Here is a 16,741-nt window from a genome sequence, read left to right as displayed (position 1 = left end):
TGCTGGGGGCTATGAGGGAGGGGCTGGACCAGGGTATGAGGCGGGGGCTGCTGGGATCTGAGCTCCAGTGGGTCACAGCTCCCTCGTCCCCTCAGGATCCGAGTCCTGTGTCACCGTATCGTCAACGCCACCTGGTTCACCAACTTCATCCTCCTCTTCATCCTGCTCAGCAGTGCCGCGTTGGCTGCTGAGGACCCCATCCGGGCCGAGTCCATGAGGAATAAGGTGATGCTGGACCAACGCTCTCTGCCCACTAGAACCTGTCCCTGGCAGGACCTTACTTATGTACCTCACCCTGGGGTGCAGCACCCAGCTGTCTGCTTGTAACTATGCCTGGGTGGGTCTAGACAGCAGAGTTTCTGTTCTTGAGGGTCAGAGTCCTCATGAACAGGGTTTTCTGAGCATTGTCTGGTTCCAAGGATGATGGTTATGGTCATATGGTGTTTATTGTGGTGGTGGTGGTGGTGGTGGTGGGATGTTGGTGGTGAAGATGGAGGTGGTGGCCATGACGGTGGTTGTTGTGGTCATGGTGGTGGCGGTCTTACAATGGTGATGATGGCAGTGCTGGTGGTGGTGATGTGATGATAGTGATGATGGTGGTGCTAGTGGGAGCAATGATGTCATGGAATGGTGGCTGCTAGTGACAGTGGTGTGGCTGATAGTGATGTTGGCTGTGAGGGTGATGGCAGTGTTGCCGGTAGTGACAAAGTGGCAGTAGAGTGAGTGATAATAACAGCATTCCGGTTGATAGTGGTGATGGTGTTTGGTTTTGTTTTCATTTTTCATTTGTGATTGATAGTGGGTTGAAGATTGTAAGATTACAGTTCACACCACACCCAGCACAAAAGTTGTGTCTCTACCCTCCCAGTAATCACCACCATAGTTCTCACAGTCTTAGAAACAGTTTGCTTGCTTTTGTTTGTTTGTTTTGTTTGAAAGTTCATGTGTATCAGTTCTCTAGACTCCACATGTGTGAAGCCATCCCATAGTTATCTTTCATCTCTTTGCTTGTTTTGATAAGCACAAGGTGATTGGTTTTGATGGTGACAATAGTGATGGCTGTATAATGATGATGGTGGCAGTAGTGGAGATGATGATGGTAGTGGTGGGCATGGTGGCAGTAATGGAGCTGATAGAGACAGTAGTGGTGTGGCTAATAGTGATGTGGTGGAGATGATGGTGGGGGTGGTGGGGGATAATGGCAATGGTGGGGGGATGGTGGTGATGATGGTGGGGGGATGGTGGAGATGATGGTGAGGGATGATGGTGATGATGGTGGGGGATGATGGTGATGATGGTGGGGGGTGATGGTGATGATGGTGGGAGGATGGTGGTGATGATGGTGGGGGATGATGGTGATGATGGTGGGGGGATGGTGGTGATGATGGTGGGGGGGATGATGGTGATGATGGTGGGAGGATGGTGGTGATGATGGTGGGGGATGATGGTGATGATGGTGGGGGGATGGTGGTGATGATGGTGGGGGATGATGGTGATGATGGTGGGGGATGATGGTGATGATGGTGGGGGGGATGGTGGAGATGATGGTGGGGGATGATGGTGATGATGGTGGGGGGATGGTGGTGATGATGGTGGGGGATGGTGGAGATGATGGTGGGGGATGATGGTGATGATGGTAGTGAGGATGATGGTGGATGATGGTGATGGTGGTGGATGATGGTGATGATGGTGGTGGGGAAATGATGGTGATGATATTGGGGACATAATGGTGAAGATGATGGCGATGATGGGAGGGATGTTGGTGGTTATAGTGGGAAATGATGGTGATGGTGGTGGTGAAGGCAATGGTGATGATGGTGGTAGGGATGTTGGTGGGGATGTTGGTGCTGATGGTGGGGGATGATGGTAATGATGGTGGGATGAAGGTGATGGTGATGATGGTGGTGGGGATGTTGGTGCTGATGGTGGGGGATGATGGTGATGATGGTGGGATGAAGGTGATGGTGATGATGGTGGTGGGGATGTTGGTGCTGATGGTGGGGGATGATGGTGATGATGGTGGGATGAAGGTGATGGTGATGATGGTGGTGGGGATGTTGGTGCTGATGGTGGGGGATGATGGTGATGATGGTGGGATGAAGGTGATGGTGATAGTGATGCTGCTTCTGTATAGTTGATGTCATTATTCTGCTCTTGTCCTCACTGGCTTTTCTCTCCCTTGCTCTGTCCCAGATCCTTGGGCATTTTGACATCGCCTTCACCTCTGTCTTCACTGTGGAGATTGTCCTCAAGGTGAGTAGGGGTGGGACAACTGGACCTCTGGTGTCTGGACCTGGGAATTCAGACACCAATTATCTCCAGCTTCCACGTGCTGCCCTCACCCAGGAGCTGGGTCTGAGATGAGGGGAAGGCAAGAATGAGGTAGAGAGTGTTGAGGAAGACTCACAGGAGCCAGCAGACCAGATGGGGGCTTCAGCTGATAAAGTGGGAGAGAGGGGGAGTAGCTGAGTCTGCCAGCCCCCTGGAAACACACTCACATCTGTGAGAACCTAGGCCTTTCTCCTCAGTGCTGAAGCACAGAGAACTTGAAGGTGGACATGGGAGCTGGACCTGTCCCTCTATTACTTTCCTCTTCTAGGGGTCCCCAGATATGGCACTGCCACCCTGGCCTGGCTTCCATCTAGCTCTGTCCTGTCACCCCTCCTAGTCCACAGCACATGTCAGTTCTCCACTCTCAAGGGCAGCATACTGGTCTCACACCAAAATGATAGAGGACCTGGGGACAGAGGGAAGGCCTATCTGTGACTGTGACCCAGTACCCCCAGCCCTCACCTTTATGTCTGAGGAAAGGAGAAGAGGACCAAGCAGGGAGAAGTTCACAGCAGGCCTTGGTATGAAATCATGACAGTGTCTTTTTTTAGAACTGTGACTAACAATACTGAGTAGATGATGAGGCCCAGGGGGACTTCCTGGTAGTTCTTTTCTTCTAGCGTTTGCTCTTCTTCCGTAGCCAGTCAACAGCGTCAGGTTGAGCCTGATGTAGAGTTTCGAGACCTCCTTTGAATCTGGAGAGGTGGCAGTCGTTGACTATGTGGGTCATAGTCTGTCTGGAGCCGCAGGGGCAGTTCGGGTCATCTCTGGCTCCTGGTAGTGATGGAATTCTAAGCAGACCTCAGGAAGCCCTTCTTGGTGGGCTGAGCTGTACGCACTCTGGGTCCTCTCTCCCCAGATGACCACCTATGGTGCCTTCCTGCACAAGGGTTCCTTCTGCCGCAACTACTTCAACATCCTGGACCTGCTGGTGGTGGCTGTGTCTCTCATCTCCATGGGACTTGAGTGAGCAGTGGGGGGTGCAGCCCAGGATGTGGACCCTACCCCCACCCCAGGCCAGAGCCTCAGAGCAGGTGTCTCCACTACTCTTTGTTGGTGGGCACCAAATCCCATGTGGAAGACCTTAGGGATCTCTGATGGGGGACAACGGTCTTTGGGTTTGTCACCAACTTGAGTCAAGTGACAATGCCAAATGGATAGAGCTGGAGACTAGGAGGGAAGAGAAGGCAAATTCTCAGCCACGCTAGGAGATCACAGCACCCAGTCGAGTGGGAGAGCCTGCAGCCTCCCCAGAGGAAGCCAGCTCTTACTGGGCCGCAGGGCTGTGGGAGGGGAGCACTGATCGTACATGGGGGTGGGGTGGGTGTTGGGTAGGGAGACTTCTCCAGTTGGCATCTGGGGCTTGCATGCAGAAGGTCTTGCTTTTGATATCGGCCCTGAATATGACAGAGTGATGCTCTGCTTCTCTGTCTCTTTCATTAGTAAATAATCTGGGTTGGCAAGGCAGCTCACCTGGGTGACCTGTCTGCTTTGCCATGCACATGATCCAGGCTTGAGCCTGATCCCACCACACCGGGCGAGCTCCAGTGCTGTGCTGTCTTTCCCTCTGTGTCTCTCTGTCTCTGTTGACCTGGAGGCAGTAAAGCCTTCACGACAAAAATCACTACTTACATGATGTTAGGGCTGAGCACTGGAGGGGGTGTAGGGCAGGACCAAGCTGCCCTCAGCCCGTGCCCCTGACCACAGGTCCAGCGCCATCTCGGTGGTGAAGATCCTGAGGGTCCTGCGGGTGCTCAGGCCCCTCCGAGCCATCAACAGAGCCAAGGGACTGAAGGTGAGGGGAGGGGGCTTCAAGGCCAGACTCTACCCACAAGCCTAGGCCCTAAACCCTGGCAGTAGGTCCCCAGTCACATCCCCCAGATCCATACTCAGACCCAGACCCTAAATGCCAGCCCTAGACCCAGACTGTAAACCATATTTCCAGACCTAGTCCCCAGACCCTGACCCAGGCTCTAGACCTCAGTGCATAGATTCAGACCCCAGATCCCAGAACACAGACCCAGACCTCAGAATGCAGACCCAGACCCCAAACCTCAGATTGCAGACCCCAGAACCTGATCCAGATTCCAGACTCAGACCCCAGGACCCAGACCCCAACCCAGACTCTAGACCCCGGGCCCCAGGCCCCAGGTCCCAAACCCAGACTCCAAATTCAGACTCTAGATTCAGATTCCAGACTAGACTCAGACACCAGACACCAGGCCCCAGAGCCCAGACACAGACCTCAGATCCTAGACTCAGATGCAAGACCGTGATCCAGACTCAGATGCAAGACCGTGATCCAGACTCAGAGACCTCAGACCCAGAACCCAGAACCCAGACCCCAACCCCAGCCTCCAACCTCTGCTGGCACTGGCTTACCCCCTTTGCTTGTTGGTGGCAGGAGCTGGTAGTCACTGGGCAGCCTGAGAGGTTCCCCCTCTCCCCTCTCCCTGCCTCTCCCTGTCTGGACTGAGCTGGGAAGCAGCAAGGTTCATGCTTCGAGGTCCCCTCACCCAGGCCAGCAGGGGTGAGTGACCCTGCCTTTCCCACTCATGTCTGCCAGCACGTGGTGCAGTGCATGTTTGTGGCCATCAGCACCATCGGCAACATTGTGCTGGTCACCACCTTCCTGCAGTTCATGTTCGCCTGCATCGGTGTCCAGCTCTTCATGGTGAGGCCTGCCTGCACCCTGACACTGTACGCTGTCCCACCAGCCCTGAGGTCAGCCCAAGACAGGATCTGTGTCCTTGCTTTGCACAAGGGAACCCCAAATTATGCAAAGAAGAGTCCCCTTAACATGGTTTGTAGGCAAAGTTCTCAGCAAGTGGTCCCCTAAGGAATCAGCTCCAGGGAAGGAGAGAGGCTATTCTGGGCTCCGGCCTGGCTCAGGACACCCTCTGAGGCGACCCTGTCTCTAGAGACCCCGCCTTCCCACCCCCTTCCACCATCAGTCACTGCCACAGCCTAGTCTCTCCATGGCAACACCCTCCCTCCCCACAGGGAAAGTTCTTCAGCTGCAATGACTTATCCAAGATGACAGAGGACGAGTGCAAGTACAGTCACGGGATGGGGGTCCCTCGAGCTGGGGAGTTGGGGGACCAGAGGGTGCTCCTGGGGCCCTTTTCCTGAGGTCTCGGTGGGGAGGGGTTCTCAGCGCTGTCACCTCTGGACCAGACTCTGGGCTGTCATTTCCCAGACGAGCCCACTGCCTGGGGCCCAGAGGACCTGGGGAGGAGATGACCCCCACTCACAGTGGCGTGACCGCCCACCCACCCCCACTGCTTCAGGGGCTACTACTTCATATACAAGGATGGGGACCCCACTCAGATCGAGCTGCGCCGCCGCGAGTGGGTACACAACGACTTCCACTTCGACAACGTGCTCTCGGCCATGATGTCGCTCTTCACTGTCTCCACCTTCGAGGGGTGGCCTCAGTGAGTGGGGAGCAGGTGGGGGAGCACTCTGAGTCCAGCTGGAGCAGTGCTGGGCCCCATCCAGATGCTCCCAGCACCCCAGCTGCCCCTTGTAACACCCCCTGCACTGTGCCAGGCCTACAGTTTCCAGGGCTGGGAGTGACTGGCATTTCCTGACCCCATGTGGGACCCTGACAAAATATGTCCAGTCCCCCCAAAGGGAGCCCCAGTGATGGATTAGAGGAAGCAAGGTTCCCTGAGGAGAGTCAGGCCTTCCAGGCTCTCTTTCTGCCCTCCCCAAAGTCCTCTCATCCCTGGGCCCCAAGAGATGGTGGACAGTCTCCCCTTCTCTGCTTGGTGCCCCAGCCCAGTCCCCCTCCTCTCTATACCCGCCCCCCCCCCCCCGGCACCCCAGGCTGCTGTACAAAGCCATTGACTCCCATGCGGAGAACTTGGGCCCCATCTACAACAACCGGGTAGAGATAGCCATCTTCTTCATCGTCTACATCATCCTCATTGCCTTCTTCATGATGAACATCTTTGTGGGCTTCGTCATCGTCACCTTCCAGGAGCAGGGCGAGACAGAGTACAAGGACTGCGAGCTGGACAAGAACCAGGTGCCTGGGCTGCTCCCAGAGCCCCTCTCCAAAAATACACTGTCCATATCTGTCCCAGGTCCTGCCTGGGGAAAGAGTCCTTGGACTGGGGGTGACCCCTAAGCCCCCATCTGACAGGAAGCCCCAGTTCCATGCATCTACCCTATCTTAGCCTGAGGCATAAAGTGAGAGTACAGGGACATCTCGTGGGGTCCTTCTGATGCCTGGGCTGGTCTAGGGCTGTGGTTGGGGGACATGGGGGCTCCTATCCTGACTTAGAGGCACCCACAGGCCCAGCAGCACCCTTCCCCCAAAAAGCCCATCAGTGTTGCTCAGCCCAGGCTCCTGAGTCCCTGGACAGTGGTGGAATGGGAGGTCCCTTGTTGCTGACCATCCTGCATCCTCTCCAGCGCCAGTGCGTGCAGTACGCCCTGAAGGCCCGGCCTCTGAAGTGCTACATCCCCAAGAACCCCTACCAGTACCAGGTGTGGTACGTGGTCACGTCCTCCTACTTCGAGTACCTGATGTTTGCCCTCATCATGCTCAACACCATCTGCCTGGGCATGCAGGTGAGCCCCCACGCTGCCCCAAGCATCTAATGATGGGCCGGGCCTGGGCATGGCAGGACCAGCCTCAACCCCCACTCCTCCCCCCTACACACACACACACACACACACACACACACACACTGGACATGCCCAGGCATCTGCTTTGTGCAGGACACTGAGTAGAGGGGAGCTCTGAGGGGCCCTGTGTAGGAGGAAGAGCAGGTCAGGCAGGAAGCAAGAAGTGCTCTCCCCTTAGCTCTGGGACCCCAGGGTTTAGCCTTCTGAGAGCAGGCATCTCTCAGGAACACAGCACACTTCAGGCAGTGTGGTGATCAGCGACCCTCAGCCAGCCTTAACTAAGCCTCTAGTCCCTGGAACCCTACAGAAACAGATGCCCGCACACACTCTTGCCAGGAGATGGCACCGTGGGTAGGGGTCCTGCCTACCCAGACAGGATTCCAGAGGATCCTGAGCAGTGACTGGGGTTCAGGTCCTAGCAGTGCATCAGTTCTGGGCAGGCTTGGCTCCACATGGGAGGCTGGGAGCCACCACCAGTACCACCTCTGTGCTACCTGGGAAGGGTTTGGGAGAGAAGTGAGACTTCATCAACTCTCTGTGGGGGAAAATTTGCTAAGGAAATAGATGTAGTGATGGGTCAAGGGGCTAAGATTTGAATGCTCTTCCATCATTGGGGCAGTAGGCAGGAGTGGTGGGCACCCCTGAGCTCAGCCCCCACCTGTGGAACCCAGGGTTCCCAGAGACCCTTTAGAACAGATACGCAATGACCTTGCCGCCTGATATCAAAATAAACCTGCTCAGCAAGACATGGAACTGGGGTCCCTTTTCTCTTCCCATTGTCTCTTGGGGGATGGGGATAAGGAAGAGGGTTGAGCAGTGCCCAGGAACAGGAAGGACAAGTGGACTCCCCCAACCCTGTCTCCTATGCCCCGCACAGCACTATAACCAGTCCGAGGAGATGAACCACATCTCAGACATCCTCAACGTGGCCTTCACCATCATCTTCACACTGGAGATGATCCTCAAGCTCATGGCGTTCAAGGCCAAGGTGAGTGCTTGGGCCTGGAGGGGGTGGGGGGCTTCTCCTGGGGACACCCCACACAGCCTCAAGCTCCTCCAGGCCCTTCAGCCAGCACTTTCTGCTGCCCCCACTTCCCAGCTCTGCCCTCAAATGTCAGGTACAGACCACCCCATGTGCTGAGCCCAGCCAACACCACCCTTGTCAGACTGCACCCCAATGGGCCAGAACCACAGATTCTGAGTTCCCACACATGCCCACCCCTCCCCAAGAGTAGAAGGAAGAGTGTAAAAGGACGGGTGCTGGAGAGAGCAGCTGCCCTGGACCCAGGGGAGTGGATGGAGCCCCCTGGCCTAGCCCACCCCCTGCCCTGCCTGGGCCACCACCCTCTGCCTCCAGGGCTCACCCCCACTTCCAGTCTCGTCCCCACCCAGGGCTACTTCGGAGACCCCTGGAACGTGTTTGACTTCCTGATTGTCATCGGCAGCATCATCGACGTCATTCTCAGTGAGATCGACGTGAGTACCAGCCCCGTGGAACTGGTGCTGGGGTGGGGCTGATGCCCTGGCACAGTCCAGGTGTTTGTGGGGCACCCATCATGGGGTCCCAAAGATGGAAGTGACCCTCCTGCAAAGCACACCGGGAACTCAAGTTCCAGGAAGGTGCTGCAGTGGACAGGAGAGGTCATCTCTGGCCAGAGTAGTCAGGGAAGGCTTCCTAGATGAGGCAATCTTGAGCAGGACCTGAAAAAAAAAAGGCAGAGAGGAGGCCAAGCACCACACACAGGGCTTCTAGAGGACTGGCACAGAGGAGAAGTGCAAAGAAGGTTCCAGACTCAGTGGGTCAGCTTTTGGCATATGGTCTTCAAGCATGGTGCCAGGCCTTGAACCCAGGGCCTCACAGATAACAAGGTGATTGCTCTACCAGCTGAGCTATCTCCCAGCCATGGAGAAGTGGCCAACAGGGGCAACTCTGAGTACTGAGTTGATTGTTCAATGGACTCTATCATGCTAGTGGACTTGTGTTAGGGTGAGAGAAACTTCAAGGGTGAGGTCAGGGGTTCTTTAAGAGTGAGGCCAGGAGCTTTGCCCTGGGGGCTGAGCTCCTATTCTCTAAATATGGAAGGTGTGTGGGCAGCAAGTGAGGCAGGATCCCAAAGCCGTGAGGTGATCGTGGACATGGATGCTGACCCAGCACCCATGTGGAGAGGCCTGTGGCCGGCACTCAGAAGTCTGGGGCTCAACATCCAAGGCAGGCTCAAGAGAGAACTCTGAGGCTAGAAATAAGTGATGTTTAAGACATGGGATGGTTGGGGAGACAGCATAACGGTTCTGCAAAAGACTTCCGTGCCTGAGGCTCTGAAGTCCCAGGTTCAGTCCCCAGCACCACCATTAGCCAGAGCTGGGCAGTGTTCCTGTCAATTCATTGCTTCACTGATTTACAAAAATACCTTATTAAAAAAAAAAAGACATGGAAACAGGTACACAGGGAAATAAGCTCAACTTGAGGTTTTTCCTGGTTCAGTCCCAGGGAATGCGTGGAGTGGGACTCTGATCTCTCTCTCTCTCTCTCTCTCTCTCTCTCTCTCTCTCCCTCCCTCCCTCCCCCTCCCCCTCCCTCTCCCTGTCCCTCTCCCTTTCTCTCTCTCTCTCTTTGTTATGGGAGACTCTATCTTGCATGAAATAAATACAATGAGTCTATGAAAAATTAAAATGAAGTCACAATGATGAACGGCTCACCTAAGAGATTCTGAGAGAGTAAAGATGGTGCTCTGGAGCAGTCCCATGCTTAGTGACTGGGGAGGAGCCTCAGGACAGAGAGGGGACTGGCCACTGGGGTAGGGGACTCAAGAAAGATTCTGAGCCAAGGGAGGACTGTGCACTAGAAGGCAAAGTACCCACAGTGGTGGAATTGCCAGGTCAGGGATGGTGGGAGCTGAGCATAGGCTCATTTGGGCAACCTAGGGTCACCTGGAATCATCGGCGACATTGACAAGAGTAGTTTCAGTGGGGCTACAGGGAGGGACATCTGGGTGGGGTGACCCAAGCAGAGAGTGAAGACAGCGAATGTGGGCAACTCCTTTGAGGTGTTTTGTTACAGAGTCACATCAGATGGAGGTGGCAGGTGGTGAGATGGCACAGACAACAAAGACCCTTCCTGGCTGGAAGGGACGCTGGGGTGGTGGTATGTGGTCATGAACCTACTCTGAGGGGACAGCTGAGGTGCTGCTTCTATCTGCAGGGAAAGTGACAGACTGCTACAGGCCCTGAAGCTGGAGCTGAGCCTGGGGTGGTTCTGTCAGCTTATTATTCTTATTGTCCTTCTTACCATTATTGTGATTAGTGAATGTGTGTGTGTGTGTGTGTGAGAGAGAGAGAGAGAGAGAGAGAGAGAGAGAGTTTCCACTCATGCTGGGCTTTTCGCTGGTAGACAGCAGCCCCAGGGCTCCTGGTTTGAGAGCAGCTCTTCTCACCAGCACCATCAGAAGAGAGTAGTGAAAACAACCCCTAACAAACACTAACTCGAAGCTCGAGGCCTTCTCAGAGAAGACTTGGATAAACCAAACTGCCCTTTGATATTGAAGGCCCATCATCTGAGCCCCCTACCCCCCCCCACTTCTCTCTCTCTCTTTTTAAAATTGCCACCAGGCTTATCACTGGCACTTGGTGTGGACACTATGAATCCACTGCTCCTAGTGGCTACTTTTCCTTTTTTTTCTTCTTTCTATTTAATTTTGATAGGACAGAGAGAAATTGAGAGGGGAGGGGGAAGATAGGGAGGGAGGGAGAGAGAGAGAGACACCCACAGACTTGTCACCACTCATGAAGCTTCCCCCTGAAGGTGGGGGACAGGGGCCTCTAACCCCAGTACTTGTGCCCTGTGCCCTGTAACATGTCCGCTCAACCAGGCGCCCCACCACCTGGGCCCCATCTGAGTTGTAAGCACAGCAGCCTATAGCCTTGGAGCCATCTTGGCTGGCCCCATGTCTGAGGCTCAAGCTGGGGCAGCTCACCTGCTCATGAAGTGGCCGTTCCACTGGGCACAAGCCACCAAGTCACCTGACTATTGACAAGTGTCACTGAGGAACTCAATTCCTCATTGTATGTAATCGTGTGGGACTGGTGACTGCCGCCAGCAGAACCCTAGTCACCAACCACTGGAGGAGTATTTAAACCCTGAAGCCAGGCCCATTCTCCCCAAGTTGACTTAATTGGCCTGGGCGGGGTTCTCACAAAGGCACATGCTTTTATTTCTTTTTTTTATATTCTATTTATTTCATAGAGACAGAAATAAATTGATAAGGAAGGGGGAGATAGGAAAAGAGAAAGAAAGACACCTTCAGCACCGCTTCACCACTCGTGAAGCATCCCCCCCTGCAGGTGGAGACTGGGGGTTTGCAGCTAAGTCCTTGTAAACTGTAACTGGGTGCACCATGCCCTAACCCCGGCACATACGTTTTTTTTTTTTCTTTGTCTTTGCATTCCTGACATGCTGCCTGGGTGGAGAGCCAGTGGACTGTTGCTCAGCAGGGAATCCAGTAGACTTGGGGGGTGTCCCCCACTAATAATTGGAAGATGAGGCCAATAGATTCCAGAACAGGAGCTTCTTGTGAAATGTGGCCAGATTTCCAAAAACAATCTTGCCCCCATGCTTCCAACACCTGCTAAGAGTCTGACTGTGGAGATGGAAGCCTTGGTCTCAGTACTGGGGGGCAGGAAGATGCATCTCCTTTGGGGGTGTCAGGTTCCCTGGGTGCTTGGGATGGGACTTCCCTAAAGGCCTCAGTGGCACAGGGATCTGGCCAGTGCTGACTCAGGGAGGGTGGGGACACACGTGTAATGAATGACCAGCAGGTACTGTCCAGTGTCCCCTGCCTCATCAGGGACCCATGTCCCTGCCCCCTTCTGCTCCCTGCTCCCCCCCTCACCCCGTGGCCTCACTGTCCCCACAGCTTGGTTCTCCCAGCCCCCCTGGTTGGCAGACTTGGGGTTTTTCATCTCCTGCCTCTCTCTCTCTCTTTAACTTCTTCTGTGCGTCTTGTCCTTTCTGACACCTATCCTCACCTTCCCCCCACCGTGTCCCTCCTCTCTCCCCTCCCCGCCCCTACCCGGTCTCTTCTCTCCACAGACTTTCCTGGCCTCCAGCGGGGGACTATATTGCCTGGGTGGAGGCTGCGGGAACGTTGTAATTCCTGGCTGCATGAGCCCGCCCCAGGCCGCCAGCTCTCCCTCAGCTTGCATGGGGGCCCTGGCTATGCATGGCAGGGGCGCGCCAGCACTCAGGGCTCCCCTTCCTAGAGCAGAGCCCTAAAGGGTCTGGGGAAGTGGGGGGTTCTGTGGTAGAATGTGCATGAATGGAGTGGCTTTCTCAGCCCTGGGAAGAGGGTGAGGGGTCTCCTGGCACCCTGTGTGCAGAAAGGGCCCCCCAGAAGGGACTGTGGTTGCCGACACAGGGCCTCGGTGACTCAGGCCTTTGAAGACAGAGGAAGCTGGGCTCCCCCCTTGCGGAGTGATGGGGTGTCTGGGCTCGCACTGGCACAGAGGCTTCCTTGGCTTCATATAGCGCTGCGGGACCCAGGCGGGGTGGGGCGTGGCTGGGCGTGGCCATGTGGAATTGGCGGTGACACCTAGTGACCTCCAGGGGGCGCCTGAGGGGAATGCGATGAGGCAGGAGACGGTAGGGGGTTCTTCCCCCCCCCCCCCCCCGGGTGAGTGCCCTTCAGTCCTTAGAATAGGCTGTCAGCTCAGCTTGGGGCTCCCCGACTTGGGTCGCTCTTTCCAGCTGAGCTAGCCCCGAGCAGGGGCCAGGAGGGATCCCCACCTCCCAGACACACTCTGCCCCTCCCAACCGCCCCCGCCCCTCGGAGGAGCGCCCCAGACTGATCTCTGGGGCTGCCGCCCCGCAGGACCCCGACGAGAGCGCCCGCATCTCCAGCGCCTTCTTCCGCCTGTTCCGGGTCATGAGGCTCATCAAGCTGCTGAGCCGGGCCGAGGGGGTCCGCACGCTGCTCTGGACCTTCATCAAATCCTTCCAGGTGTGGACTGTCGCCCACTGCTGGGGAGCCCCGGGACATCATCCAGAGGGTTGGGGGAACACCTCGGGGCAGGAGGTGGCTGCAGGGCCAGCGTGAACCCTCTCTCCTAACCTCTCTCCTAGGCCCTGCCCTACGTGGCTCTGCTCATCGTCATGCTGTTCTTCATCTATGCTGTCATTGGCATGCAGGTGAGGGAGGCCCCCACAGCCTCCACCAATGGGTGGGTATGACCCAGGCACCCTCCCTGCCTCCTTCACCATGATGCCCAGGGGCTCAGCAGCTGGACCAGAAAGGAGACTGTGACCTCCCCAGAGGGCTGTATGTCCCTCAGATGGACACAGTCTGGGAGGATCTTAGCTTATAGACAGACAGACAGACAGACAGATGGACTGATAGGTGGTGTCTCCCAGGGGTCCCCTGAGCTCTTCCCATTTGCCATTGGGACAACTGATCTACCTTCCCACTTGTCACTGTACAGGGGAGGAGCTTGACCTTAAGCAGCCCAAGTTACTTGGCTTCAGGTAGCAGATGGCAGGAGGAGAGGGGTGCAGGTCAGGTGGAGCCAGGCTGAACATCCTGTGCTCTGCAGATGTTTGGGAAGATCGCCTTGGTGGATGGCACGCAGATCAACCGGAACAATAATTTCCAGACCTTCCCCCAAGCCGTGCTGCTGCTCTTCAGGCGAGCCCCCCACTCCCACCCCCACCCCCACCCTCACCTTCCAGGGGACAGTAAGCTGGCTGCAGGCATGAGACCTGGGTTCCACACACAACCTGTCCCTTGAGGATCAAATCCAGGGTCCAAATGCCTGCTGGCCCAGCTTGAAATGTCTCACTGTTGTGCTCACCACAAGCAGCTGATGCTACCTTTTAAGAAAAGATTTATTCATTCATTCATTCATTCATTCATTCATTCATTCATTTATTCACTCATTCATTCATTCATTAACATGAAGAGAGAAAACCAGAGCATCACCCTAGGACATTCAATGTGGGGATCAAACTCAGAACCCCATGCTGCAAGTCCAGCAGTGTAACTACACCATCTGGTGGTGGTAGCATTAAAAAAGTAATGATATTCTTTTTCTTCTTTAAGATTTGTTTACATAATACTGAGAGAAAGGGGGGAGAGATAGGAAAAGGAGGAGGAGGAGGAGGAGGAGGGGGAGGGGGAGAGAGAGAGAGAGAGAGAGAGAGCGCATGCGCCAGACCATCACTCTGCCACATTCAATGCCAGAGAGTCCATCGCTGTTTCCACTGCACCACTTCCAGAGCCGCCAGTGCTACTTTTCAAATCCTTTTTTGAATATGTGGCCCTGTGTCTTTTCACACCAACCACCTGATGTCATCACACAGAAGTAGATTGTCCCTTAAGGAAGTGGTGAGGCCTCAGTGGCCTCTGACCCCACCCACCATGGTCAACAAGTGCTCTTGCTGCCCTCCCCCATTGACTTGAGTCATGAATTAAGTCTCCCCTTCACCCAGGAACCTGATTTTCTGTAGGTTAGTTCCTGGCTGCAACTCCCTACAAAGGATCTGTAGCACAAAGGAGAAGCTGAGGCTCAGTTCACACTGAATCACTTTGTGAGCTTGGAGCAAGGGAATCTGACCTTCTAGTTGGGGGGCTTGGTGGGGCAGCTGGTCTACTTATCACACTGCTGGCCTCTGAGGGGCCTCCCGGGAGTAGAAGCACAAACAGGACCCCCCCCCCACCCTCAGGTGTGCCACAGGTGAGGCATGGCAGGAGATCCTGCTGGCCTGCAGCTACGGGAAGCTGTGTGACCCTGAGTCGGACTATGCCCCAGGCGAAGAGTACACATGCGGCACCAACTTCGCCTACTACTACTTCATCAGCTTCTACATGCTCTGTGCCTTCCTGGTGAGTGGGAGAGGGCAGTGACTCTGGGGATGGGGGGGGGGGGGGGGTTTAGCCAGCATCTCCCTCCTGAGGGCGGGGTTTCCAGGGCACTATTTCTGGGATCCCATTATTGGGCCCTTGTCTCATTACCCAGCTGTGGCTCCAGAGGGTAAAGATTGTTCCTGTTTATTTTATTATAATGGTTTATTTCACATATTTCATATGAGCTGAGGTGGGAGAGAGAGAGAGAGAGGGAGGGAGAGAGATATGAAGTTAGAGGTCTGCTCTGGTTTGCTCTGGTATTTGCAGTACTAGGGATTGAACCAGAAACCTCAGGCCTGCAAATCACACATTCTGCCAGTTGAGCTGTTTCCCCCAGCTCATTTTTTATTTTTATTTGTGTTTTAATGTATTTTATGAAAGAAAGAAGCCAGAGAACAGTCCTCTCTCTCTCTCTCTCTGTCTCTCTCTCTCTGTCTCTCTCTCTCTCTACCTCTGTAACTTTCTTGCTTTCATTAAAATGAATAAACATAGTGCTGGAGTGACAGCATAATGGTTATGCAAAAGACTTTCTTAGGCCCCAGGTTCAATCCCCAGCACCCCTATAAGCCAGAGCTAAGCAGTGCTCTGGTGTGTGTGTGTGTGTGCGTGTATGTCTTTTTCATAAAAAATAATAAAAATATCAAAATAAATAAATATAAATTATTAAAAGAGAAATAGAGAATGAGCACTTGCTGGCCACTCTGGCACATAGCTCTGGGGCTGTGCCCAAGACTTCATTCTTTTTTTTTTTTAATATTTATTTTATTTATTTATTCCCTTTTGTTGCCCTTGTTGTTTTATTGTTGTAGTTATTATTGTTGTTGTCATTGTTGGATAGGACAGAGAGAAATGGAGAGAGGAGGGGAAGACAGAGAGGAGGAGAGAAAGATAGACACCTGCAGACCTGCTTCACTGCCTGTGAAGCGACTCCTCTGCAGGTGGGGAGCCGGGGGTTCGAACCGGGATCCTTTGCCGGTCCTTGTGCTTTGCGCCACCTGCGCTTAACCCGCTGCACTACCGACCAACTCCCCCAAGACCTCATTCTTGCCAGTAATCTTGAAGGAGGACCTCCAGGAATCCCAGCAGAGGGCCTGCCTCTGCCACATTGAGTGAGTGTGTGCTCCTGTGGAGATGCAGGCTGGAACTGGGCGACCCAGGACCCCCCCTCCCCACTCTGACCTGTGACAGAGCCCTTGCCCTCCTCTTGCAGATCATCAACCTCTTTGTGGCCGTCATCATGGACAACTTTGACTACCTAACGCGGGACTGGTCCATCCTGGGTCCCCACCACCTGGATGAGTTCAAAGCCATCTGGGCTGAGTACGACCCGGAAGCCACGTGAGTCTCTCCTATGGATGAGCAAGCTTCTTCACTTGCCTCTGGCCCAGGTCAGAGAGCAGCTATTCTCTGACTCAGGAGGGGTCGCCCAGCAGGAACCTCCTGACTTGATTGAGAAATGGTCAGCCAGCTTCAGCCAGCACATTGTGAGGATCAAGGACCCCCTAACTCACCAGGCTCTCTAGGCTCTGATGAATCTGTCCCAAGATTCAGTACTGTGTTGGTCACTGCATGCATTATCTCACTTAATCTTTTCTTTTATAATTTTATTGAGAGGCTAACAGCAGTACAGTTATTGACACGTGGGTACAATCTCTCATCTTCCCAGGACAAGTGTCTACAAAGCAGCCTTACCCCCAGCTTAAGTCCTTTTCCACCATCACCAGAACCCCAAAAACACTCCCGGCTCCTCCCTGCCCTCCTTCACTAGAGCTGTTTGTCTAGTTGTAGTACACACCTCGCTTAATATCACATAAGTTCTTCCAATTGGCTCGGGCTCCCAGATGGGGAGAATGTGATTCAGAGAGTTTAAGTAACTTGCC

The 16,741-nt window shown here is 54.5% G+C and overlaps 1 protein-coding gene across 1 annotated transcript in view; it reads left to right on the top strand.

Moving 5' to 3' along the window:
• CACNA1S (calcium voltage-gated channel subunit alpha1 S) overlaps window positions 1–16,741 on the top strand; it is a 65,825-nt gene that overhangs the window by 39,969 nt on the left and 9,115 nt on the right. The window contains exons 18-34 of the mRNA XM_060178517.1: window positions 96–225; window positions 2,194–2,253; window positions 3,191–3,297; window positions 4,039–4,126; window positions 4,898–5,005; window positions 5,335–5,387; window positions 5,622–5,768; window positions 6,163–6,364; window positions 6,754–6,912; window positions 7,847–7,957; window positions 8,362–8,445; window positions 12,056–12,112; window positions 12,834–12,962; window positions 13,085–13,150; window positions 13,552–13,643; window positions 14,681–14,840; window positions 16,072–16,199. Of these exons, the coding sequence (XP_060034500.1) occupies window positions 96–225; window positions 2,194–2,253; window positions 3,191–3,297; window positions 4,039–4,126; window positions 4,898–5,005; window positions 5,335–5,387; window positions 5,622–5,768; window positions 6,163–6,364; window positions 6,754–6,912; window positions 7,847–7,957; window positions 8,362–8,445; window positions 12,056–12,112; window positions 12,834–12,962; window positions 13,085–13,150; window positions 13,552–13,643; window positions 14,681–14,840; window positions 16,072–16,199 (1,881 nt within the window). The remainder of the gene's footprint in view (window positions 1–95; window positions 226–2,193; window positions 2,254–3,190; window positions 3,298–4,038; window positions 4,127–4,897; window positions 5,006–5,334; window positions 5,388–5,621; window positions 5,769–6,162; window positions 6,365–6,753; window positions 6,913–7,846; window positions 7,958–8,361; window positions 8,446–12,055; window positions 12,113–12,833; window positions 12,963–13,084; window positions 13,151–13,551; window positions 13,644–14,680; window positions 14,841–16,071; window positions 16,200–16,741) is intronic.

This window comes from Erinaceus europaeus, chromosome 19 (assembly GCF_950295315.1).
Source record: "Erinaceus europaeus chromosome 19, mEriEur2.1, whole genome shotgun sequence".
Taxonomy (NCBI): Eukaryota; Metazoa; Chordata; class Mammalia; order Eulipotyphla; family Erinaceidae; genus Erinaceus; species Erinaceus europaeus.
This window is presented reverse-complemented; position numbering and strand designations above follow the sequence as displayed.